Below are 27,682 nucleotides of genomic sequence, written 5' to 3'. Positions count from 1 at the left end.
TCTTTAGGAACGAAAACAAAGACCTGTGTCTGACTGCCCTTTTTCAAAATGGACAGAGCTTTATTCATAATATGCTAAATTTTGATTCAATTAATAAATTAAAATTCAAAATAAACTTGTAAGGATTATGTTAATTTTATTAACAGTTAAATTTTAAGTTCCTTTCTTGTCAAATTCTTAACTTCAACTTACTACTTTCGGCCAGAACGTAGTTTAGAATCATGTCTGAATACATAATGAGGAAGAGCGGTATTTAACCGCGAAGTTCTTTGGTCTTGGTGAGAGAGAATCAGAGTTTCTGATTTACGCGCGTCTGCCTTTTGGCTACTCTCTCTCTCTCAAAGCTGTTATTACGCTCGGCCGTACTCAGGCCCTTGATAAGCTTCGTAGTCAAATAAAGTTAAGGGGCCAACTAGTCTAGAATCTTGATAGCTTCGGCTATATTTCTTTAGTTAATCTTAGTTTTAGTCTAATTTTTAGTCTCTTAAATTCAAGTCCTAGTGTCGGCTTTGATTGTACACTCCAAGTCAGAGTTTTGTTAAATCTTATTGGAATAATAAAGGGTCAGTTACCCTTCCATCTTGTTGTTTCTTGACACACGAACTTAAGCGATTATTCGCTAACTAGTTCTTAAGATTCGTCACTTTTTACAGTAACTGAGAATTACACTAGTGAGAATCTTACAAGCTAAAGGTTATTTTTTAGCCTAATTTTGAATTCTGTATTATTAATGTTTGACCTTTCGTAACGCAAGATCAAAATATTCATTTACTTAAAGTATGAGAAATTCTTCTTTTGCTTTCCAGTGTTATATTTATTCTGAGCCAGATCAATATCAAAACTGCTATAAAATTTATAAATAGCGGGAAGTTGTTATTACATAAAACTTTAAGGTTTGAAAAATTGAAAATAAATAACATTAGAATTCTCCCAATCTAATCTGGCTGGTTTTAGTGTTACTTAATTTTCTCATGTTTCTTCAGCTAACTGCTTATAAATGAAATACGTATTTTTTACCTTAAAATTACAGGAAAATATAGACTAATTTTTATTTCATGAAATGCTTATATTTTCAAAATCTGAACAGACTTAACTTTTGGCAAATAAAAAGAAAAAAGAATCTTTCTGATGCATTTAAAAATTCATCTTTCTTGTAACTAGAAGAGATGTTGAATGCAAGTTTGAACTCTCAAGCTCGTGGATCAACAGTTGAAATTCTACAGTTATAATAGAGCATCCTTCCTCCTTTGAAGTTTTTCCATTGTTTGATGATGGCATACAGGCGATCACCAGGAGATTCTGTGCAAGTAACATCTCTGTCACCATGTACTTCCACGGTTGGTGTTAAATAACCCTGAAATATTAAGTTTCTTAAATTACCTCAATTAATGATACTCGTGAAAATACTGTTGCGTGCGTACCGGTTCGTTACGAAATGAATGCACAAGTCCGATGAAAAATGAACAAAAGATTATTATTATCACAACAAATATGCTTAAATTGCCTAAAATTTTCGTGCAGTATTACAATATCTCACAGTAGTTATCTTTTAACTACTCAAACGTTCAAGAGAACTTAATTCAAAACAGCCAGAGAAAGCTAATCCGCGAATTCGCTACAGTCAACAACAGCAGTTTTCTAAACAAACTCTTAAAACAACAACAAACTAACTAAAATAATGGAATTGAGAGGTTTTCCTCCTTTTTATAAGATTTTAAATCGCGCGCGAGAACTTTCTGGAACTTTCTCGAACTCAAAAAAAGATATATATTTATTAAATGTTAAAATGCACGTGCTGTTGTATTTTTAGCTTTTCGGCTTAGCTTTCCTTCAATATTCGTCACGCGCTGCACTGCACGGGGAATAAAACAATTTAATTTATAATTCAACTAACATTAGCTATTTAAATAAGAAATCCGTAACATTGCCCCCTTCCCAAGGACTGCACGTCCCGGGCAGTACAATCCCTGGACAGGAAGCCAAACTTACAACTAAGGACATAAATGCAATAATAAGCATTACATTACAATAACAGAAAAATATGAACAATAAATGCAATCAAATACTAAATACAAATCAAATGATATCAAATACTAAATAGAAATCAAATACAAAATAGAAATCAAACACTACACATTTAGAAACGAAAAGGACCATGGTCTTACACTATTTACAATTATTTACATTACGTACTATAGCCATAGTAATGAGCTAACCTGTCGTAATGAACGACTTTAGGTTCAGAGTTCGAAGACTTACGGATCCGAACCACGACGTCATTCAGTCTGTTTAGGATTGTGTACGGACCATCCCAAGGTGACTGTAATTTAGGCCTGAGTCTTTTTCGTCGAATCGGGTTCCACAGCCACACCTTCTCTCCTTCCTGGAAATTGATGTCCAATAGCTCTTTTGCCGAATTGGTCTTCATTTTCTCCGTTGCCAAGTTCACTCGCTTTCGTGAGGAACGGTGCATCACTTCAAAACGGACCTGGACATCTTGGATGTATTCCTCAGGCGATGAAGGCGCATCCGTATGGCGAACAAACAAACTGTCACAAGGCAGACGAAGGTCTCGACCGAAGAGCATTTGGGATGGAGAATAACCGGTAGTCTGATGTTTCTCTCCAACCCTAGTATGATTTCGGCAGCTTTCAGAGTAGGGTCTTTTACATGGGACGTCGGCGTTTTCTGGCGATGAACCCTTTTGAGTATGGATAGTCATGTCCTCAGATGCTGAGAACAGCTTGTTGTTTTTGAAGTCTAAGGAAAAATTGTATTTCCTTAAAAAGTCCAATCCAAGTATGCATAGATCTGTGATATCCGCCACATAAGCAATATGATGGTAGACGGCACTTCCAAACGTGATGCTCACGTTTAACTTCCCAGCTATGGATGGAGATTTCTTCGGCAGACGCAGTCTGGAGGGTAACACAGGATGGCGTCCAAATCAGTTTATCTTTAAATTGTTGAGCTAAATCTCTCCGAATGATAGTAAAATTAGATCTTGTGTCATTGATCATATTGCAAAGAACTCCATCGATATGTCCATTGGTGGACAGTCCGTTACTGTTGCCATTCACTGTAGAAATCTTGAATGCTTTAAAACAAGGTTTTTCATTTTCTGGCAACCTCTGTTCCTCGATATGGTCATTCATTTGTTTCCTCCGCCGCTGCTGGGAAATGATATCAATTTCTGTGCTCCGGGGTGTTCTTCAGTTACTCGTTTGTCATATTTTCCGTGCTTTGTTCTGCAGTTCCTTCGCACATGGCCTTCAACACCACAGTTCCAGCACATTACAACTGGTTTCTTTTCACTTCTGTTCCGTTTCAAGCAAGACTTCAAGAGTTCCGTTTTCAAGACTTGTCTCGCAAAATCATCTGTTTTATTTTCCGTACCCCAGGGTGTTCTGCAATTCCGTCGTAGGTAACCTTCAGAACCACATCTCCAACACTTTACAGCCACTTTGTTCTCACTGCTACTCTGTATCAAAGCGTCGACTCGTCTGGATAAATCATCTAAACGAGCCATCAATTGATCCACTGACTCGTGGACTCGCACAGCTCTGACTGGGTGGCGGTCTCAACGAGTGGCTTGCTGGGCTGCCTCGAATTTCATGAGGTACGATAGAGCGCTTTTAAGATCTTTAACATCCGCCATTCGTAGAGCTTTCTGTACTTCAGGATCCCGGATGCCGTCGATGAAATATTGCAGGGACAGGATTTCCTTTGTTTCTGTCGGGCACTCCAAAAAGGTGAGATAGATAGCCTTTCAACATCTGTGGCGAGTTCCTGGAGTGTTTCCGTGGTTTTCTGTTGGCGGGATTTTAACTGAAGCCTGCTGTAGTCTTTTAAACACTTCTCCCCAAAGCGCAGCTCTAACGCGCCAGACAGAGCTTCGAAATCTAACCTTTTGTTTTCGGGAAGAGTCTGAAGGATATCCGCTGCGTCTGCTCTCAAAGAAGCGGCGAGATGACAAGCCTTAGCTTGGGAATCCCATCCATTCGCTTCCGCCACTATAGAAAAGTGTGTTTTATACACTGCCAAGAGGTCTTCGCATCATATGTAGATAACTTCAGAGAGGAACGAGCAGGCATGGGTAAAAATTTAAAACCATCACTATTGTTCCCTGCCGTCGCTACGAATTTCTTTAAAATATCCACTTCTTTGGCTACTGCAGGAACCCTATCATCAATTTGTTGTTCGATTTGGTGTTGGACGGCACAAACTCTTACTTCAATTCGTTCCTCCACAGCAGAAACTCTCTCTTCTATATGTTCTTTTACAGAAGAAACTCTTCCTTCTATTTCTTCTTTCACCGAAGAAACTCTTTCTTCAATTTGATCTTTTACGGAAGAAACCTTTTCTTCAATTTGTCCAACTTTATTTTCAACTGTATCAATTCTGCCTTCCATAGCTTCAAATTTATTTTCTATTATGCAGGTAATTTCTCTTTTCATCTCTTCTTGACCTGTTTCAATCTTTTGTTGTCCTGCTTCAATCTTTTGTTGTTCTGCTTCAATCTTTTCCTGACTAGATCATCTCCTCTTTAATGTATTTAATCTCTTCTTTAACAGAGTCTTTCATCCCTTCTTTAAATGATGTTTGGCCAGCTTCCATCCTTTCTTGGAATGCAGCAAAAGCAATGATGAGCTGCCTCAATTGTTCTTCCATCGCTCCAGTAATTGGCATTCAAACCCCTCTCCTGACACCAAAAATTGTTGCGTGCTTACGGGTTCGTTACGAAATGAATGCACAAGTCCGATGAAACATGAACAAAAATTTATTATTATCACAACAAATATGCTTAAATTTCCTAAAATATTCGTGCAGTATTACAATATCTCACAGTAGTTATTTTTAACTACTGTGAGATATTGTAATACTGCACGAATAACTACTCAAACGTTCAAGAGAACTTAATTCAAAACAGCCAGAGAAAGCTAATCCGCGAATTCGCTACAGTCAACAACAGCAGTTTTCTAAACAAACTAACTAAAATAATGGAATTGAGAGGTTTTTCCTCTTTTTTACAAGATTTTTAAATCGCGCGCGAGAACTTTCTGGAGCTTTCTCGAACTCAAAAAAAGATATATATTTATTAAATGTTAAAATGCACGTACTGTTGTATTTTTAGCTTTCCGGCTTAGCTTTCCTTCAATATTCGCCACGCGCTGCACTGCACGGAGAATAAAACAATTTAATTTATAATTCAACTAACATTAGCTATTTAAATACGAAATCCGTAACAATACTTTTTTGTTTGTATTCTGAATGAAATGAATAGATTGGACTAAATTGTTTGCTTGAAGCACAGCACACCACGGTCATCTGCTTAAGAGAACTTTGTAAAAGACTTTCTAAGAAAAACTGACTCATATTCGGTTTACATGTGTGCGGGGGGGGGGAGGAACTTAAACGGCTTTCAAGTCTTATTATGTCGATATTATGGCGAAACGGAAAGCAAATTACACTAGGGTATATGCTTATGTATAGTGATGCTTTCTTGGAAGGCTTTTTAAAGGAAATTGACTCCTCACCTTACTTATAGAAAAAATCATGAAAACGATACTTATTGTGAAAGTGGTTTTACTTTGTTGTCATGATTGAATTCAATTGGATTGGATATAACTGAGAAAGAACACACTAGATTATCTGCTTAAGTATAGAGATACTTTCGTGAAGGACTTTCTAAAGGAAATTGATTCATATTTACCTTGCACATGGGAAAAGTACTAAAATGGTACTTGTTGTGAAAGTGTTTTTATGTCGCTATCATAAAGGAGCGAAATTAAATTGATTTGGATAGTTTGATTTAGGCAAAGCACATTAAGGCTGTCTGCTTAAGGGTAGGGATGCCGTGGAGGACTTTATAAGTGAAACTTACACATAAGTAACTAAATTTCAATAAGGATGTTTAGCCATGAAAACTACACTTATTGTGAAAGCGGTTTTAAGTTGCTGTTATGACTGAAATCAATTTTATTGGATTGGAGAGACTGATTGAGGCAAGGCGCACTAAGGTTATCTGCTTAGTCGTATGGATACCTTTATGGAGAAATATCTGAAATAAACCGACTCATATTCATCTAACCCACGAAGAAAACTACAAGAATGCTCATCTCTGTCAAAATTTGAACCTAACTACCAATGTTAGCCGTCATCTCAACTGAGACATTGTTGAGCCTTGATGTTATGAAAGGTAACAAACCTTGAGAGGAATGGTAACTGTTTTACAACATGCTCTTCTAATCTAACTAATCTGTATTCTGCAATACAGATTTGAACGCAATAATACTCCAGTTAATGCCAAAGTTACACGTCACGAAAACAAACACTAAACAAACCTGTATAAATGGGATCTTTTTTTTTTTTTTTTTTTTTTCTTGCAAGACTACCAATTTTAGTTTGCACATTCAAATGAGGTAGAAAGAGCTAGTATTTAAAGCGATGTTTTAGATTGCTTAGACAGAGCGTGTTCTGCCTGCTAAAGGCCACGTACTAATTGAAATTCTACGATAGCAGTCTATTTTCGGTGTTACTTTATTCTTGCCAATAGTGCTTGTCTCACTGGTTTAAGCCAGTTTGCGAAGTTAATCCTTTCTGCGTAGCCTTTGGGCTAACTTTAGATTTAATTTGGTTAAATTTAAATTCCTTACTTCTGAATTAGGCTTAAATCCGAGCTGTTTTTGCAAGCACAAGAAGTGCCTTCAATAAAACTATTTGAGTTATTAAGAAAAGGGCCTTTTACATAAATGTTCTCTATTTGATTAACAAGGCAGAGAGATAATTCATTTCAGTCTGCCTAGTCTTGACATAGCGTATGCTTCCCATGAAGGTGAGACTCTATACCAGCATTTTTTTTATTAGTCCAAAGGGGCTTTCCCTGAAGGACTATTGTTTTCGTTTTGCGATTTTGCGTCGAATCTCTACAAACGGGGAATGACTTTTCAAATTGTTGCCACCAAATGTTAGAGTCCTGCATTATATTTGAAGAAAGTGAATTATGAATAATCTGCATAAATGTATGCATGTTTCTCGCACTGTGATAAAACAACGGTACCTAGACCCATCCAATTTGAATGGCGTAATCCTACTGCGAATATGGGCATCTGAAAGCCCAAATTTAAAATTTGGAATTTGCTTTATTATCCATTTCATATTTTGTAAAACTAACGAATATTTGAATAACAAACTCAACGATTTAAAAGCGAGCAATGGCAACACACTACGGGGGGGGGGGAACCTTTTTATCTCCAGCGCGCGAAGTGGAAAACCTTACGGACTAGAGGAAACGGCGTTCGCCAAAGTCCTCATCTCTTTTCTTCTTGCTTAAAAGCAAGATTGCTACAGATCTCCAGCGTGCTGAACTGTGTATCGGAAATTCTAAAGGTAGACTCATTTCAAATTGTTTCGCGACATTATTGTTGAACTGAATTTTTTGGTTTAAGTGCAGAGAACATGATATTTAATAAATATAGGTAACACACAAAACTCCCCTTTATACAGTGTCTCACAAAAATGATGTGACACTTGTGCTTTACAAAAGGCAACTGTAATAAAATAAATTTAAAAAACATGTAAAAATTTTTTGTGGGTGTGTTTCATACTTAAATTTAGTAACAATTATTACATAAGATACATTTTCTCAAAATATTAAAATATTAATTTAATAAAAATACAATTGTTCAGAACGGAACAAAAATGGCTCACATAAGTGATGGGACACCATTAAATACTACTACGTACTACAATAAAAATATTTTTTGAGGTTTTTATTTTTACTCAAAAGCAATTGGCAATAATTTATAAAATCGTCTGCAGTATTTCTCTCCAGTTTGTTTTGGAAATTTTGTGTTTTTTAGCTCTGTGCAGCCATGAATGCTAAACGAAAAGAAACTTTGCCTCAAATTCGAAAATTAGTTATTAATTTGCATATAGAACGTGGAAAATCTCTTAGAGAAACTGCTGAAACAGTTAACTTGAGTCATTCAACCGTTTTCAATATCATTAAACGATATAAAAAAATCATATGATTCAGGATAAAAGAAGACCTGGCCGACCATCAAAGCTATCCAATGGAATAAAGCGAATTATTGTTCGAAATATTTAAAAAAATCCAAGAATGAGTGCTCCTAAAGTTACTGCTGATTTACAAGCATTATATGGAGTAATTTTTAATTCTGAGACTATTAGAAGAGTAATTCGATCTGCTGGATATCACGGTAGAGCAGCCAGGAAAAACTTCTTCGTAAGTGAAAAGAATAGAAAACTCAGACTGGCTTTCGCAACAGAATTTTTTTTTAAATACAATTTATTTATTTATTAATTTTAATAAAATTACAATCGTAAGCTTCATAAGAGGATATTGCGTGATATATTCAGTTTTTGAATGAAGTAAAAGAAGAATTCGTACGATTATAAAGAGTATACAAATTAAAAGGGCTAATTTTACTGATACCTATTGTCTTCAGTAAAATTTCTAAATGACTTGTGAAGACAAATGACTTTCAAATGACTTATGTAATAAGAACGGAATGAAATTTTTAAGTTTCTGTTTCAATACCCTAAATAAGGTTAAATTGAGAACAGAGAGATAACTGGAACTGGAACAAACACGCGACAAAAAAGAACTTTAATTAGGCAAAAGAGCAATCTTAGATTGGCATAGATTTTTAAATAAAATTCCATTACTTTTGTGAGCGATCACTCATAGGTCCGTTTTCTTCAAATGAAAAAGGGAGATTATCGAGGGTGTGGGTGACTTACATAGATTCCTCTTTTTTAAGAGCAGATAATATTACGCTTCTGGACACGCCCTCAAAATCAATACTTTTATTCAAAATCCTCACTAATCTAAGGTTGCATTTGTGCCTAATTTTAAGCAGACAGATAATTAATTATTCATCAAAATCTCAATGAAAATAGCTAGCAAATTTATAGTCAAATTTTCCGAAATCATAAAGTCAAAAATAACTACTATTTATATTAAAACTTGAGCTAGCTAATATGCATTCTGCTGAAGGCAACGGAAAATATCGAAATGGAAGAAAAGTATTATGGAAAAAATAACGGCCGGAATTAAGTAAATAAACCGTATTAAGCAAGTAACATTTCAAACACAATTATGTGTTTCTTAAGGATCTAGAAAAAGCCAAAGCAGCCAGTTTTTAACTAGATTTGTTGCTTCTCTAGTTATTCGTAGGCTGTTACGTGTTTCTGTCTACTTAAGTACACTCTTGTTTGCATTTCTTCTTTTCTTTTGATCTTTTTATTTTACCCATAAGCTTTTTTTTTTAGCTCAAAGAGGAAATTCGCCCAGAAAGGCTATTAATTTCGTTTTCGCATTTTGCGTCGTCTACTAACGGCGTTTCACTTTTCAAACTGTTACCACCAAATATTATCGCCCGGCATTATAGTTAAAGAAATTAAATAATAAAGAATCTGCATGAATGTATGTATGTTTCCTCATTGTGAAAAAACACACAAAATTCTGAATAACGTAGTCCGGGTATCTGAAAGCCCTTAAAGATTTGTAATTATGAATTTTTTTTATTGTCTATTTCATATTTTGTAAAACTTTAACGAATTTTCGACTAACAAACTCAAGAATTTCAAAGCGAGCAAGGGTAACAACTGTAAGGAAAGAAAAACAACAACATTTTTATCTCCAGCGCGTAACTGTGTATCGGAAATTCTAAAGACATGCTCTTTTGTAGTTTGTGATATTGCTGTTGAATCGAATTTTATGGTTCAAGAGCGAAGAACATGATATTTAATAAATAAAGGTAACACACAAAACGTTAAAGAAACGCCCTTTTGGGCGTAATATAAAATCTGAAAAGCTTTTAGATTTTTTACTTTTTTTTTCTCTAAAAGTTAGTGAGCGCTAAGCGCCTGTGATGTGGTGCAAATTTGGATCCTAGCGGACGATGGCAGTCTGTTTAAAACATTTCCCTTTTCCACGTACGTAACGTGCATATGAGTTAGGTTTCCATAAAAATTTCTCCACAAAGGCAACTCTTCCTTAGGCCAGATCCTGTAGTCCAAAGAAACCTCAATTGCTTAAGTGGTTTGTTGTATTTTAGTAAATAACCATCTTCTTTTTTTTTTTATTTTTTTTCAGGGTTTTATTGAAAACTCTTCTGGTCTTCTGGCCATTACGCTATGCATTTATCTACTTGTATTTCACATTTAAAAATTATATTACGGATTTCTAATTGAAATTATGTAAAACCTAATCAAATTCTGTAACCGTATACAACCCCATTACATTAGATCATGATTATCATTTAACTGGGGACTTTTTATGTATCAAGTAATAACGATTTAATAGCTGCTGAATAAAAGATTATTTGGGATTAAGTTATTCATTGGCAATGACAGATAAAGGAAAGCCGTTATATACGTCTGGGAAAGGAAATTTTCTGTTAATCTACATGTTCAGAAATACATGGAATAATTCAGTCTTCTGGCTTGAAATATTGAATAAGATTACATCCGAGTTCTCTAGTTTCATAAAAATTGTTCAGTGTTGGAACTACCAGTGTTGAGAAATTTTTCCGCTCGGCCGTAGGTGGGCCTGCAAGTAATGGAATCAATTCAGACTACAGGAATAGTATTTAGAAAACAAGGGCAAAGTTTCGGGTGGAAGAACCACTTCTAGGGAAGCCTATTATTTGTTCTTATTTACTGTTTAAAGGTATAGGGAGGTTCATCAACACAAAGTTATTTGCCATCTTCTGTATGAAGTAGGGCTACTTCATAAAGACGATGGCGAAAGAATTATATTGAGTCTGAAACTAATGCATTGTATCTTTGATAGTAGTAACCTGCAAAGTTTAGAAATAAGTTTATAGATTCATGTAATGTGTTCTAAATCCTTATTAATCCTCATAAGAATTAAGTTAGTTTAATACTTTTTAATGAAACGCACCTAGTCCTCATATTTCAATGTATAAAATGCTCAAATGAATTTCGATGCAAACATATAAATGATACATTAGTTTGTAGGGTTTATATTTATTTTAACTAACATTTATTTTAAGTTTAAACTATCTTTCCTGTCAAGCCTTACTTTCCCCTGGAACTGCCAATGCCTGAGTATGTAAATTTTAGTAGAACGCGCAAGGATTCAAATTATCAGCGGAAGTATTCTGAGTTAAATAGAATGGAAACGAGTTCGAGGTGTGCTGTTCTTACTTCACGAGCGCGGAGGTAGTTAGCCAGAAATTGAAGAACCCCGCGTTTCGGCCTGTGTGCTTGCCTCGGAGAACTGTTAATCGTTCAACGTGATATTCAAAGTTTGCTGAATTAGCAGCGTATTGTAAAACGCGGTGAGGTTAGTTACGTTTAGAGAGCCTCGTAGTTAGAGTCTTGTTATTATTTCTTTTCAGGTTCTTATTTTTATTTTACCGCCGTGTCGGCGTAGTTTGTGAGCGTCAAGAGCACGCAATTGTAATTTCTTAAGTTGAATAAAAAGGGACTTAAACCCTTAGCAAGACTCTGTCTACATTCCAGTTTCAACAGTCACCTCTTGGTTGCGTGCAGGTTGGAGGCGCGCAACTGTACAAGTTTAAAATGGAATTACTTAATGTGAATTCTTTCAAAAATCTCATTTTCATTTCAGAACAATTATTGAAAATACATATTGAAGTAACTGTTTTTGTGAATTGTTATAGTGTTAGTTTAAAAATATAGTACCTTAAATCAAGGCTAAAAATAAAAATTATCTCAAATTTATGTGTCTCTGCAGACATTGTAAGATACCTGCTTAAGTATTTATTCCATGGTAAAAGAAATTATTTGTAAATTAGGTGATACTAATTTCTTTAAAAGTTGTTCATGGGTTCTGTACAAATTACATTTTCTTTTGCAGAAGAAATGAAAATCGCCCTCAGGTCAGCAGATGGTACGGCTGGATTTAAGATCTTTATTTATGACCCTCGCATTATAACATCTTTCTTCTAACAATCGATGTTTCCCCACTACCAATTAAACGAAACAGGAGATCGGAGGAACGGCAGTACAGAATATTCCGTTCTCAACGATTTCGAGAAGGAAAATGCAACGCAGAAAAAAAACCTTTGAAACGATTTCGGATCTATTAAGAGATGACAGAATACTCGGTGTGTAAAGGGCCATTCACACTGCGGTTTATCTGAGCTAACGGAGTCAGTACCCTGTGTAGACTAGCTCTGCTGTGCTTGCAGTTCAGATTTTTCAACTCGCTGCCTTATGGTGAAAAACTTGTTTTGGGGATAGGTCGTATACTTCATGCTCTGATAAACCCCAGTGTGAACAGCCCTTAAAGATTTGGAAAGCCATCTTTCAATGCAGAATAATCCGTCGGTAACGCTGAGAGGGTTAAATACTCATTATAAACTATTAGCGAGGTCTCTCATATTACGGATCTTACCTTTTCAATTCCGCAGTCAATTAGATATTTTCCAGCAGCTATCATTTGCTCGCTAGGTGCGATGCTACTAAAGTTGCCCATAAATGCCACACCGATGGAAATAGTATTGTAGTTAATTGTGTGCTCTCCTGCGTTGTGCCATCCCACACCAACGTACACGCGACCATCTCCTCCAATCAGAAAGCTGTATGCGATGTCCCACCAGCCTGAAATACAAAAATAGGAGAGGATTTCTTCTTATTTTTTAGGAGTGTTACAAAAATATTTAAATTTAAAAGAGAGATTCTTGCACCAGAGACGATTATTAGGTATATGTAAGCAACACTTCTGAACTAACTACTGCACAAACTTTTGTAGTACGCGAAGAGCTGTATAAAAATTATAAGCTTTTCCTTAGTTTTTAAGAAATCATCGCATTCGTCCGAACGTACTCTTGTGGTGTGAATGGTACCACATCCAGTTAACAGTTGGAGATACCTGCTTCGAATACCAAACAAAGCATACTCGCCTTTTCCCGTTACTTGCTCCGAAAAAAAAAATTCCTTATAAAAAGCTTGCGTCGCTTCCTCTGTACATGTTCTCGTAGTGCAATGGGTAACCCGTCCAACAGGCAAAGGGAAAAACTGTGGTTCGAATTCCAGCAAAATATAATGGAATTTTCCCATTTCTTTCTCAGGACCAAAAAAAATCTAATGTCACTGTAAATTAAACGAATAACAGTTGTTGGGCAGCATATAATGGAAATCCTTCGAACACTGAGTTTTTAATTATTAGTTTAGCAGAAACGGAAGGCAGTAAATGTGAATTCTTGAGGTTATAAAAAAGTAACTATTATTTTTTATTAACCAGTTATTTTGTGTTTTCGATATTTACTGTCACTCCTCGTTTCTGTTTCCCTACCAGAATGTTCATGAGATAGAAAAAAATAGTATTTAAAGGCTGTAGACTACTTAGATAGAGCGTGTTCTGCCTGCTGAAGGCCACGTTAATAATTTGCTATCATAAGCTAAGCGTTCCTGTCTACGGAATTAATTAATCCTGCCGATAGTCGTCTTCACACCCGTGTATAAAAAAAAAAAGCCAACTTTCTCCTTAAATATCTCTGCTTAGCCTTTCTAATTAGTTTAAAATTTGAAATTCGTATTTTGTTATAGTTATAAATGCTGGCTGAGTCTATAAGCACCAGGAGTGCCTTCTGTTCTATATTTTGAGTTTGATAAAAGGATCTTTTTGCAACCTTCGTTCGTGTTTGTAACGGCTAGCGGTAAGTCGCTAGCAAGTCTTATTAAAGAGGTTACTTAGTGTGCATGATAGTAAAACACCTTAAACTCTATAAGACCAATAAGAAAACCACCGTTCTTAAAACTCAAATTTACAAAAGACTGATTCCTCTGTGCCATAATATCTTAAGAGGTTATCAGTCATGGCTACAGTCCCTGCTAAACGGAATTTTTCTGAGAAACGAGATTTCTGGCAGCACTGGTTTAAACGGGAGGATTCCTAGAAAAAAGAGCCCCGCCTGAAGCGAAGTCCCGCCTAGCTACGGAAACAATGTTGCGGCTACCGGGATTTTTTCAAACCTCACCGAAAATGTCTCGGCTGGACCTCAGTCCCGGGTAGAGACAACCAATCAGACGAAAGTTCTGCTTCTGAAGCCTCACGTGATCCCAATCTTAGCTATAATCGACTAGTGTTTGGCGTTCAACTCTTTGTAGTAAGTGAAAATGGTAACCTAGCTGCGTGGTTTTCTTGAAATTGTACGGGTTCTGAGAATTCTCCCTTTCGACGTCAAGCCCCGCGTAGCCGAAACAAAATGTGATTGGGACTTTACTGGCATACATCAATACCGTTTAAAATTAATCCGTATAACGATATAACAATCATTGAGGACTATGGCTTGTATAGTAATTCAATAAAATGAATTTGGTGGAAATTCCGGGCAATGTACGACTGCTTCTTTAGTTTATGCACTTGTCAAACACTCTTTGCAAAAGTCTTTGTTCGGACTAGAATTGGCAGAAGCATAATTCTCTTTTCTTAAATTAACAAAAGCAATTCCCTGGAAACACTGTGACCAGGGAAATAAATAAGAAGAAAGAAAAAAATAAGAAGAAAGACCAATGAATGAGCGGTCTTTCTTAATCGCCAGCTGATAGGTAGTGGAAGGACAACTCCTCAGCATCATCATCTTTTAAGTTTTCCACTTTCAAAACGAGGTTACTATACTACAAGATTTGTTCTTCTTGAAGAAGGTCAACCATCATGGTGAGGTCGGCGTCCTTGATTCGTAAATCTGAACGCATAGATAAGATACGTCACTGTCTCAATCTTTGGAAAGAGAAAATCTTGAACTTGAAAGAGCATTTGTCTGTCTATTAACCTTGGTTCCAAACGCGTATGAAGAATTAACAACCCTTAGCAGGCAAATATTTATGGCTGTCACGTTCCTCGAATTTGATTTCATGTGACTTTTATCTCTGGAGATATCTGAAAAGAAAATGTCTGTAAAATTAAGTTCCAAAACACTGATTTACTTATAGAGAACATTTGTGAACCTATTGTTACGAATTTGGTATTTAAACAGCTAATGACTTATAAATTAAATTGTTTTATTCCCCATGCAGTGCAGCGCGTGACGAATATTAAAGGAAAGCTAAGCCGGAAAATTAAAAATACAAGAGCACGTGCATTTAACATTTAATAAATAAATATATCTCTTTGATTTCCAGAAAGTGCTAGAAAATTCTCGCGCATTTAAAAAAGCTTATATAAGCGGCATGAAAACCTCTTAATTCGTAGTTAGTTGTTGTTTAAAGAGTTTGTTTAGAAAACTGCTCTTGTTGATTGTAGCAAATTCGCGGATTAGCTTTCTTTAGCTGTTTTGAATGAAGTTATCTTGAACGTTTGAGTAGTTAAAAGATAATTACTGTGAGATATTGTAATACTCCCCGAATATCTGAGGAAATTTAAGCATTTTTTTGTGATAATAATAAATTTTGTTGATTTTTCATCGGACTTGTGCATTCATTTCGTAACGAATCCGTACGCACGCAACACTATTGTGACACTTGGCGTTTATATCTGGGGGCAAGATTAATCAGACTGTGATTTCACGTGCAAGGAGTCCAAGGAGGGTATTTTGAGCCCCTTCTGTAATATTGTTTTATATTGTTTGCTTGTAAAATAAATTCCTATTTACGATATTTTCCTACTAGTTTCCTTCAGTATAGTACTATCATTTATGCGATTTATTTATAATGTCCAATTACTAAAGAACGCATTTTTACTTGGATCAGCCGGTATATTGAAGGAATACCGAGACAGCATCTTCAGGGAACAGAAGAGCAATCTGCGAAAAAGTACGTGATTGTTAGAAAGGAAACGAAATATGAATCACGCAAATTGTCGCAATTGTATACGGCTTCTATTGCATCGTTATTTGGTGGATTACAAGCAAGTGCTACAGTTTGCACAATGAGACCAATTCAGAAAGGAAAAGAAAGTTAAACCTTTATCATCCATATGAAAATCTTGGAGGAACTGCACATTGCGTATGCAAGCAGCTGTGTTGTGGCACTCTCCGAAAACTGTGTCGAATATGATAACGTCGCTGACAGGTAAAGCCATAGGGAACGTTCTTACAGGCAAGCGAGCTCTCCAATCTTGGCGGCTGACAAACATTATTTTGTTGCAACTTCCATGTCGAGAACCTATTGAAAGGAATACAAGCTTCAATAAAATCTCATTTAACTCATTTAATCCGGCTTTTAAATTCGTCCCTGCAGTCTAGGTTTCATACTAATATAATTTAAAGTAATTAAAATTTTAATTGTAATAATTAGCGCTAGAAATTATATTATTACTTAATCGCAGCTTCTGTTCTGTACCTTAATCCACTTTGTGTTATAATGCTATAGTATTCAGTGCATGCCTATGCTGTAGATAAAAAAACTGTTATTCGCAAGCAATATAAGCGTTTAACATACTTGGCTCACTGTTGGTAACTTCAAAGAAAAACTTTCTATCAGTATGACTGACTGCAAATACAAAAAACTTGGATTATGATAAAATTGTTGTTAATATAGATATAGATGAATAACGAGCTTATGAAGAAATGGTGGCCGAATAGGTTAAAGCTGGAATATCTGTCAAAGAACTAACGGCTGAAGTGTTTATTGCTTCCTTGTACGAAGTAAAAAGGAAGTATTGTAATCGCGAAAAATTTCGGTTATCATATTTCAATGAAAATATCTATTTTGGCCGCTATCGAATGCAATTTAACGATGTTTTTGCGTGGCATCTGTACATAAGGACAGAATAAAGGACTCTTTTCCCAAAGGTAAAAGCGCAGAATAGGCTGCATCAACAAAGTTCAGTAGGAGGAGCTATGTGTGACGTCCATAAATGGGTGGGACTAAGCTTATGACGTTACAATGTAATCTCGCATTTACACTACGTGTACTTCAGTAGTTGCTCTTGCGTTGCTGGTCTTCCTATTCTTTATCCGTCTTTCTCCTCCTTACTGCGGACATTATGTGAAGATAGTTCTATGTTACTGTGCCCATCCGGCATAAATTTGATTGAGCCAGATAAACTACTGATCTCAGTGGTATTCTGGCTATAAGTTATCAGTCAGTCAGTCAGTAGGAGGAGCTATGTGTGACGTCCATAAATGGGTGGGACTAAGCTTATGACGTCACAATGTAGTCTCGCATTTACACTACGTGTACTTTCTATTTTCTCTTAAAAATAACAATAATAAATTGTTTATTATTGTAAATTAATATCAAATTCTTTACTTTTAATTTACATTGGTAAAAGCGCAGAATAGGCTGCATCAACAAAGTTCAATAGGAGGAGCTGCTTGACGTCCATAAATGGGTGGGACTAAGCTTATGACGTCACAATGCAGTCTCGCATTTACACTACGTGTGCTTTCTATGTTCTCTTAAAAATGACAATAATAAATTGTTTATTATTGTAAATTAATATCAAATTCTTTACTTTTAAGTTATATTTATTACATTTAACCTTAGGCGTTACTGATAATAAGTATAATAAATTGTTTATATTTAAAATTACCATGATACAGTGAGCGAATTCTACCAATTATTAAAACGATAAACAACGTCGCAGTCTCTAATACTTGTAGAGCTTCAATATTTTCAAAGATTTTTATTAAATTATTATTATTATTTTTATTAATTTTTTTATTTATACAAATAAAATATTTTCTTAAATTTAAATTCATATTGTGGAACGTTTCAATTTTATCATTTTTACAAATTACCTTCTTGCTACGTAACGACATAATTCCTTACATACCAATAATTAGACAATTTTCATTATTTCTAAAAATTTTAAACTTTACATTAATAAAAAAAGAAGAATATTTTTATTGCATATGAACATCATTACACAGCTTTCATATCAGTTTCTAAAATTCCTAAATCACGCCATATTCTGTGTAGGCATGCTAGAATTCTACGCATTAATAAATAAAAAAATCTAATTTCTCAGAATGAAAGAAAATAATATAATAAAATAAATACTACAAACTTGAAACACTAAGCAATGCTTCACATACGCACATACACACATATTATCAATGAACTCATCAAGTGCAATTACGATACCAAACACTACGTATTAAAATATGAGGTAAACGTTACTTCAAGAGTTAAAGTTAACAATTTTGCTACTGTTGAGTAGATCGTAGGGCTATCGATATATGTCGTAAGTCGGAAAGCGTTATAAACATATCAAAGCCAAAAAAATTTAAAATACAATTTAAATGAAAAATGACGTTTTAAATATAATTCACAATTAAAACAACAATACAAATTTAAAATACACTAACGATATGTTAAACATTGCACATAAATAAAGTTACATTACTGTTCGGCATCACACACAACCTCGTTTTCTCTTCTACACAACGATCAGTATTCGCTCGAAAAACATCAAAGAATTCCACAACATGTGCTCATCAATCTATTTTCACTTAAAAGAAAAATCAGAGAATTGCTCAAACTCAGCACTACGCAACACATTGACTTTGACCATGTGCACATCGATCTATTTTCACTTAAAAAAACATCCCAGAATTGCACAAACTCGGCATTGCGCACCACATTGGCTTTGCCCATGTGCACATCGATCTATTTTCACTTAAAAAAACATCCCAGAATAGCACAAACTCGGCATTGCGCACCACATTGGCTTGCCCATGTGCACATCGATCTATTTTCACTTAAAAATACATCCCAGAATTGCACAAACTCGGCATCGCGCACCACACTGGTTTTTGCCCATGTGCACATCGATCTATTTTCACTTAAAAAAACATCCCAGAATTGCACAAACTCGGCATCGCGCACAACATCGGCATTGCGCACCACATTGGCTTTGCCTGTGTACACATCGATCTATTTTCACTTAAAAATACATCCCAGAATTGCACAAACTCGGCATTGCGCACCACACTGGTTTTTGCCCATGTGCACATCGATCTATTTTCACTTAAAAAAACATCCCAGAATTGCACAAACTCGGCATCGCGCACAACCTCGGCATTGCGCACCACATTGGCTTTCCCCATGTGCACACCGATCTATTTTCACTTCAAAAAACATCCCAGAATTGCACAAACTCGGCATCGCGCACAACCTCGGCATTGCGCACCACATTGGCTTTCCCCATGTGCACACCGATCTATTTTCACTTCAAAAAACATCCCAGAATTGCACAAACTCGGCATCGCGCACAACCTCGGCATTGCGCACCACATTGGCTTTCCCCATGTGCACACCGATCTATTTTCACTTCAAAAAACATCCCAGAATTGCACAAACTCGGCATCGCGCACAACCTCGGCATTGCGCACCACATTGGCTTTGCCCATGTACACATCGATCTATTTTCACTTAAAAATACATCCCAGAATTGCACAAACTCGGCATCGCGCACCACACTGGTTTTTGCCCATGTGCACATCGATCTATTTTCACTTAAAAGAACATCCCAGAATTGCACAAACTCGGCATCGCGCACAACATCGGCATTGCGCACCACATTGGCTTTGCCTATGTACACATCGATCTATTTTCACTTAAAAATACATCCCAGAATTGCACAAACTCGGCATTGCGCACCACACTGGTTTTTGCCCATGTGCACATCGATCTATTTTCACTTAAAAAAACATCCCAGAATTGCACAAACTCGGCATCGCGTACAGCATTGGCTTTGCCCATGTGCACATCGATGAATTTTCACTTCAAAAAACATTTCAGAATTGCACAAATTCGGCATCGCGCACAACCTCGGCATTGCGCACCACATTGGCTTGCCCATGTGCACATCGCTCTATTTTCACTTCAAAAAATATCCCAGAATTGCGCAAACTCGGCATCGCGCACAACCTCGGCATTGCGCACCACATTGGCTTTGCCCGTGTGCACATCGATCTATTTTCACTTCAAAAAATCCCAGAATTGCACAAACTCGGCATCGCGCACAACCTCGGCATTGCGTACCACATTGGCTTTGCTCATGTACATATCGGTGTATTTTCACTTAAAAAATCCCAGAATTGCACAAACTCGGCATTGCGCACCACACTGGCTTTGCCCATGTGCACATCGATCTATTTTCACTTAAAAAAAATCTCAGAGTTGCACGAACTCGGCATTGCGCAAAATCGTCTATACGTCTGAAAACCGTCTCTCTACTAGTTTCATGTTTGTTCCACAAATTGGGCACTTATACGATATTGCAATCAAACTTTTCTTCATACACCACTCAATAACGCTCTTTTTGCCTCTTTCGCTCCAACTGATTAAAAAAAATCCAGATTCAGATACTCATCCATTCTGCAGTAAGCACGGATTTTGACACACTCATCAATAATCAAAACATTCTTTAAGCAAAAGAATTCTTTTCTGTATTTTCAGAAGTTACGGTTATAATTTTTAACTCATGCATTCAATATTTTCAATCGTTTGATAATGATCATTTTCAATCGTTTGGTATCTTAATAATACATTTGTCAGAGATAATTCGTTGCGTTAAATGCTAACACTACCACACACCACACAAAAGTAGTTTTATAATTAAAAAAATCTCGATCAGAACATTATAAACCTACCATTTCAACTCAGTTAAAACTTTATTTAAGTTTTCTTTAAATACGAAGCTATAGCATACTTAAAACTTGTTTTTAAGGAGAGGCGTAACCAATATTACGTCATAAAAAGGCGTGTCCAAGCATAAGAGAAGTAAACACAGCATCTGCTGATGCAGCCTATTCTGCGATTTAGCCAAAAATTATAAAACTGATTTAAAATGAATTGTTAATATAGATATAGAAACAAACAAATTTTCATATATTAAAAGTTTAACAAATTTTCATATATATTTAAAGTTTTATAATTACCATTTTTGTGGTGTCTGTGCGTACGTACGCACGTATTTCGCATAACTCAAAAATGAGTAGCCTCAGAACTTAATTTTGTATATAGGACTGCTACAAGATGTAGATGTGCATCTCGTATTTTGGTTGCAATTTGCCGAACCAAAAGTATATATATATATAACAAATATTCTTCCTTGCAGCAATGGCACAAGAGAATTATTCAAATTTAATTAATTTTAACTTTACTCTTTATTTGTTCTTATAATACATATATATATATCCACTCTGTTACTCGGCTCAGCCAGCTCAGTTTCTTTATTCTTATATGTTTGTAAATTGTGCATTTTTTACTTTAAAAATGATTGAATTATGTTGTTCTGGTTAAGATTGTTATGCCTTTAGTTAACCTGCATGCAATAACTGTGGAATTATCAACAATTTAAAAGTTTTTTAAGTGCGGCTAAGTCTAATTTTTATTACCATGCCAGACATGTTTGTTTACATTTGAAACCTAGCAGAATTTGTTGCAAATCTAGAGAAACTAAGCTTCGCAACAACAAAGTAACGTCTTTTATTATTGCGAATTAAATTATGCTTAATTCAGTCTCGAATTATTATTTATCATATCAAGGAGATGTGAGGTTGGGCTATTTGCGGATGATATCGCTCTTTGGAGCTCTGGCCCAGATGTGAGTTCAACTGAGACAAATATAAATCTTATCCTTGAAGAAGTGTGGAAATTCTCGAAAGACCAGAAATTGAGTTTTAATCCAACTAAATCTATTGTTAGTTTTTTTACCATCAATAAGATGTTTTATAATTATCATCCAAAAGTTTTTATGAATAACTTGCCTCTTACGTATAACAAACATCCCAAATATTTGGGCTTCTTTCTCGATCCAGAGATCACTAGTAACAAACATGTGGATGCAATGGTTTTTAGGGGCAGAAAACAACTAAACATTTTAAAGTATATCTCGGGACGTGATTGGGGAGCCGATGCTTGCACCTTGAGAACTGTTTATTCAGCTATCATACGACCTATTTCGGAATACGGGGTTTCCCCGTTTACTGTTGTGCCTCTTCTACCAACCTCCAGAAACTGGAAAGAATCCAACTCAGTGCTTCTCGTATTATAACTGGCTTACGCAACAGTTGCTCGAATAAAATTGCGTTGTATGAAACAGACCTTCAACCCCTTAGCCTAAGAAGAAATGCTCGCCTTGCAAAATATTATAATAAACTTTTCAGTTATGACTCCCAAAATAGAACTTCAGAATTCCCGCAGCACTGGAGTAATAATCAAAGACTTAAGAAAAATAGCCCACTTAGTCAAATTGCGTATGCTGGTATAATTGACCGTAATGTTGAGCAGCAGTCCTTGAAACAATTTTTAGATCCGTCTGAGGGACTCCCTAGAGTAGAGTTTCATACGGTACTTTTGTCTCGAATTTCCAAGAAAAGTGATATTCCGACCCTGTTACGACAATCTGCCTTAGAAACTATACACGCAATTCCCGCTGAAGCTATCCTTATCTATACTGATCGGAGTAAAAGCGAGGACTCTCGTTCCAGTAGTGAAGTTGTCATTAAATGGACAAATGGAAATATTGTTAAAATAAAGGAAAGAAATTCTGACTTCAGTTCGGTTTTTAAGAGCGAGCTTATAGCCATCGAAGAGGGTGTAGAGTTGCGCGCCTCCACCCTGCACGCAACCAAGAGGTGACTGTTGAAACTGGAAAATAGACAGAGTCTTGCTAAGGGTTTAAGTCCCTTTTTATTCAACTTAAGAAATTACAATTGCGTGCTCTTGACGCTCACAAACTACGCCGACACGGCGGTAAAATAAAAATAAGAACCTGAAAAGAAATAATAACAAGACTCTAACTACGAGGCTCTCTAAACGTAACTAACCTCACCGCGTTTTACAATACCGCTGCTAATTCAGCAAACTTTGAATATCACGTTGAACGATTAACAATTCTCCGAGGCAAGCACACAGGCCGAAACGCGGGGTTCTTCAATTTCTGGCTAACTACCTCCGCGCTCGTGAAGTAAGAACAGCACACCTCGAACTCGTTTCCATTCTATTTAACTCAGAATACTTCCGCTGATAATTTGAATCCTTGCGCGTTCTACTAAAATTTACATACTCAGGCATTGGCAGTTCCAGGGGAAAGTAAGGCTTGACAGGAAAGATAGTTTAAACTTAAAATAAATGTTAGTTAAAATAAATATAAACCCTACATTTGCCGCTGCCAGAATTTGGAAAACTTGGAAGCAGGTCCTACAAACGACCTGTTGTAAAGTTTCTATAATTCTGAACTAACTCTCAAGAGCCCGGTTTACACAAAAAAAAAATCTTATGTAACAAAATGTATACTACATTTCTGTCGATACTTATATAAATCTCTCTTCTTACAGCAACTTTTCCTGGACTTCATCAATCAATCTTGTTCTTTTCCTTCTAGCATCTGGAAGGAATAAATATCAGTATCTTTCTAAATACATTATAATTTACACTTTCTTGACACTGAATAAATTTTTGTTTTTAAACGATTCGTTTTCCTTAGTTATTGCTTAATTCACATTCATTCAATTTTTCAAGCATTAATTTAACTTTACCCTGGCTCTCCACCATGTGTGGTGTCAAACGGAAATATTCGTGTTTTAGTCTTACAACACTTCCCCTAACCACCATGATTTGTTAGAATTCAACGACCAAATAGACACACCTTACTCGACATTCTAAAACTCGATGAGCTACTTTAACATTCTTAAAAATTCAAGTGTAGGTGGAGAACCCTACAAAACACATTCATTCTAACTTCCTCCTCATTCATCTTTAGACATGCAGGCGTTCGCTCTAAAGCATGACTTTATCTACAGTTTAATACTTAAATTTTGAATTCATTGCTTTTGAGCATTTTACTTTTAGCATCTAAAATTTTATGCTTCTAGACTAAATTCTACTTTTACATAACATTCAGCTATTTACGTATATTTACAAAATTTTAATACATATGATTTTTACAATGTACCATAAAATGAATAAGAGAAAATAAATTTTTACTTTACTCATTCTTCGCCAAGCTGGCGGCACTGAAACTAAAATTCTTATTAATACAAGAATACGAAGTTATTTTTATCTTCGGCCAAATTTTGGCTTTAACATAACAGAATCAGTCTTTCGACCAACAGAAAATGCTTGTTCTTATATTTGTATTTAAAGAAAATAATACTTTTGCCTTAGCTAAATAAAGTAAAACAAAACTAAGTCTCAACCGAGACATATTGACTTTCGTCAAAACATAGAACTTCGTACTTATGCATAACATTTCGGAACAAAAGAAAAAAATTTTATAGAAGATTTTCTTTGAGTTTTCGATGATTGAAACTCCGTCATTCTTTTCTGGCAAAATTATTCCCACTTTATAGGTTTCATGGACATCAATCTTCTCCTTACTGACCTCCGAGTGTAGTCCACATTAGTTTTTCTTTTGCGTCCTCTACATGCTGACCTCTTGGCGGAGTAATCGTCAGGTTGTTGTCTTTTCCGTTTTTCCATTGGACGGCTGGTCTTGGCGTCCTCCGGTCTGGAGTCATTCTTGAATTTCTTCTGTTGTTGCTGGTCTTTCCGTTCCTCCTGCTGCCTTTTTATTTTCCGGAACGGCGGCCTTGTTTGTACCTGACTCTCTGGCCCTGGGAGCGTTCTCCTTGATGTATAATTTCTACTGCGATACGTTGTAGGTGGTGTTTTCCTCTTTACCAAGGTTTCTTTACGCGGTGGCTTTGCATTCTTGCTTTTCTTAAATGCTGGAGTCTGAAAGTTTTCACTTTTTCGTTTTGGTACCGTCGTCTGGGTTGTAGAAGGGCTAGGTCTCTCTTCAGTTCTCTGCTTCTTGGGTGGTGGAACAGTTGTCGTTATTTCTGGACCTTCTACTTCTTTTAGACTTGAGTCCTGCAAGAAACTTTTAAGGATTTCAAAATCATTTGGATTATAGTATTTTTTCACCTGGTCGGGACTTGCTTTACAGATCTCCCCTCTCTCGTTCTTAAGGTACAATACGACTCCTTTGATTTCCTGAATTACATAGAGGCCTTCAAATTTTGGAGCTAACTTTGCAGTAAAATTGTCTGGGGCACTTGATAAAGAAAATTTCCGCTTCAATACTTTATCCCCAACTTTAAAATCTGCTTCACGGCGTTTTCTATCGTAATACACGTTTTGCTTATTTCTTGCCGTATCCGAGCTTTTAAGCGCCTGATCAATAAGTTTTTGCACATCTTTCTGTTTAAACTCTTGCTCTCTTTGTTGCACAAAGAATAATTTATCTAAAGGCGTAATTAACTTTCGGCCTAAAAATAATTTTGCTGGGGTTTTCCCCGTAGTATCGTGATTTGCCGTTCTTAAAGCATAAGCTAATTCATTTATGTAGCCACCCCAGCGCTTGTGATGTGTGCTAACGTAACTGCGAATTATTTTTACGATGTTTTTATTCACCCTTTCTGCTATGTTTGCCTGTGGTCTATACGGAACCATTTTGATATGGCGTATGCCAAGTCCAGTGCATATGTTTTCAAATATTTGACTAATGAATTGTTTTCCGTTATCGCTAATGACTTTTATCGGTGCATCGTATTTTAAAATGTATCTGTGTAAGAATGCATCTGCGACTGTTTTGGCTGACGCGCGTTTAAGTGGAACAATTTCTGTCCATTTTGAAAAATGATCTACTATTACTAAAAGAAAACGATTTTTATTTAACTCACTCTGGGGGAAGGGACCAAGAAGATCTATGTCTAAAATTTCATTCGGAAATGTAGCGCGAATGCTATTTAAGTACCCGGCCGGGCTGTAATTAATATAATTTATTAACTGACATTGATTGCAGGACCTGACATACGCAGTTACTATTTTGTATAATTGCGGGAAATATACCGCCTTGCGTACCCTTTTTAAAGTCTTTCTGACCCCTAAATGACCCGCTGTTTTCGCGTCGTGTAATTCCTTCAAAATGCTTAATCGAAGCGAGGATGGGATGACTGGTTTGTACTCGAGATTTTCGTTTGTTGTTTTCATATAAAATAATTAATTATCTATTATTTCATAGTTTTCTGCTCTATTTCTTATCGCATCGATATCTGTGTGTTCAAAGCTTTCGGGGTCTTTCAAATATGCATAGATATTTCCAAATTCAGGATCAGCTTTTAGTTCAGTGATAATCGTATCTCTAGAATCTAAAATTTTTGAAGTCAACACAGCGCATTTAAGTTCATTTCCTTCATCGTCCAATTTTATACGAGAAAGTGCGTCAGCTACATTGTTCTCCTTACCCGGTTTATATTTTATTATTAGATTATATTCTTGGAGTTTTAAAGCCCATCTTATTAACCTGGGCGTTAGGTTTTTCCCCGAGTAAAGTCTACCAACAGCCGCATGATCCGAAAAGACTGTTACTGGCGCTTTGCCGAAATAAACTCGAAATTTGTGTACAGCCATTAATACGGCTAATGTTTCTCTCTCTGTAGCTGTATAATTCCTTTGTGTTTGACTCAACGTTGTACTAAAAAATGCCAGAGGATGGCTATTTTGCATAAGAACCCCACCCACCGCATTGTCCGACGGATCTGCTGCAATTTCCAGGTTTTCGTCCCCCTCCGGAAATTTCAAAACAGGGGCATTGATGAGCGCTTCTTTTAATCTTTCGAATGCGGTATTTGCTTCCGCTGTCCACGTAAATTTACTTCTCTTTCTTTTAATTACTAAGAGTGGTTCAACAATATTAGCGAAATCTTTTATGAAAGACCGATAGTAAGAACATAACCCAAGGAAAGAAGAAAGTTTCTTGGCAGTGTTGGGCGGTGGAAAATTCTTGATTGCTTTTATTTTTGAATCTTGCGTTCTATACCCTTTTGCGAAATTTTATAACCGAGATATTTAAGTTCTTTAGTTGCGAACTTGCATTTTGAGGCGTTAATTGTAAGACCGGCCTCTTTTAATAATTTAAAAACTTCTTCTAGATCTTTAATGTGTTGTTCCAACGTACTACTCGTTATAATTATATCATCTAGATAGATTAAAGTTGATTTTCCTAGGACAGGCTTTAGAACAATGTCCATAGCTCTCTGGAATGTTGATGGGGCCCCACACAACCCAAAGGGCATGCGTAAAAATGCATAAGTGCCCGATTTTGTTATAAACGCGGTTTTATGTATGTCTTCGGGTCTCATAGCTATTTGATAGTAGCCAGACGTTAAGTCCAAAGTAGACATGTATCTTGTAGATTTGATCTTTCTAATAATTTCCTCTATAACCGGCAAAGGGTAAACTGTGAATTTAGTAATACTATTTAGTTTTCTGTAATCGATAGCAAACCTCCAAGCCCTTTTATCCGAAGGAGGAAACTCGTTCTTTTTCCTACATAGTACGACTGGACTCGCGCACTCACTATTTATGGGCGTTATTATTTTATTCTTTAACATCTCCTGAATATGTTCTTCGATGATTACGTCTTTTTGTTTGTCATAACGATATGGTTTAGTCCTACAAGGTTTTTCGGCAGTTAATTGTATCTGATGCGTAACTATTTGACAACTACCAGGCTTTTCTGAAAACAAGTTAGAAAAATTACTCACCACTTGCTGGATGGCTTGACTTTCATGGTCATTCAGATGGCTAAGGTCCACTTGCGGTTTTTCCACAGGTTCCACCACCCTCTGGTCCATCTCCAGCACCACGGAACTGTCTTGAAAATTCAATTTGGCCCTCGAGGCCCTTAAAAACTCCATACCTAAAATAAGAGGATTTTGCAGATTCTTCACTACAAAAATTAATACTTTGAGGCTTT

At 36.1% G+C, this 27,682-nt stretch overlaps 2 protein-coding genes across 5 annotated transcripts in view; one reads left to right on the top strand and one right to left on the bottom strand.

Moving 5' to 3' along the window:
- Positions 1 to 27,682, top strand: part of LOC118203848 (peptidoglycan-recognition protein 1-like) — a 109,356-nt gene that overhangs the window by 47,759 nt on the left and 33,915 nt on the right. The window contains exon 5 of one of the 3 annotated variants that reach the window (XM_085806644.1): positions 23,256 to 23,390. The exons of the other annotated variants lie outside the window; for them this stretch is intronic. Coding sequence (XP_085662770.1) covers positions 23,256 to 23,318 — 63 coding nt within the window. The 3' untranslated portion in view covers positions 23,319 to 23,390. Of the gene's footprint in view, positions 1 to 23,255; positions 23,391 to 27,682 lie in introns of those variants that run through there. 3 annotated transcript variants of the gene reach the window in all.
- Positions 941 to 27,682, bottom strand: part of LOC118203849 (peptidoglycan recognition protein-like) — a 34,879-nt gene continuing 8,137 nt past the window's right edge. The window contains exons 1-4 of one of the 2 annotated variants that reach the window (XM_035376146.2): positions 23,254 to 23,386; positions 15,925 to 16,125; positions 12,416 to 12,621; positions 941 to 1,354 (exon numbers count right to left, since the gene is read on the bottom strand). In XM_035376146.2, coding sequence (XP_035232037.1) covers positions 1,190 to 1,354; positions 12,416 to 12,621; positions 15,925 to 16,125; positions 23,254 to 23,275 — 594 coding nt within the window. In that variant the 5' untranslated portion in view covers positions 23,276 to 23,386 and the 3' untranslated portion in view covers positions 941 to 1,189. Of the gene's footprint in view, positions 1,355 to 12,415; positions 12,622 to 15,924; positions 16,126 to 23,253; positions 23,387 to 27,682 lie in introns of those variants that run through there. The other variant, XM_035376145.2, reaches the window with a different exon arrangement.

Source organism: Stegodyphus dumicola, chromosome 12, assembly GCF_044657685.1.
Source record: "Stegodyphus dumicola isolate Sdum_Otavi_A_Nest chromosome 12, ASM4465768v1".
NCBI classification, from domain to species: domain Eukaryota; kingdom Metazoa; phylum Arthropoda; class Arachnida; order Araneae; family Eresidae; genus Stegodyphus; species Stegodyphus dumicola.
The sequence above is the reverse complement of the archived record's forward strand: the minus strand, read 5'-3'. Positions and strand labels throughout refer to the sequence as shown.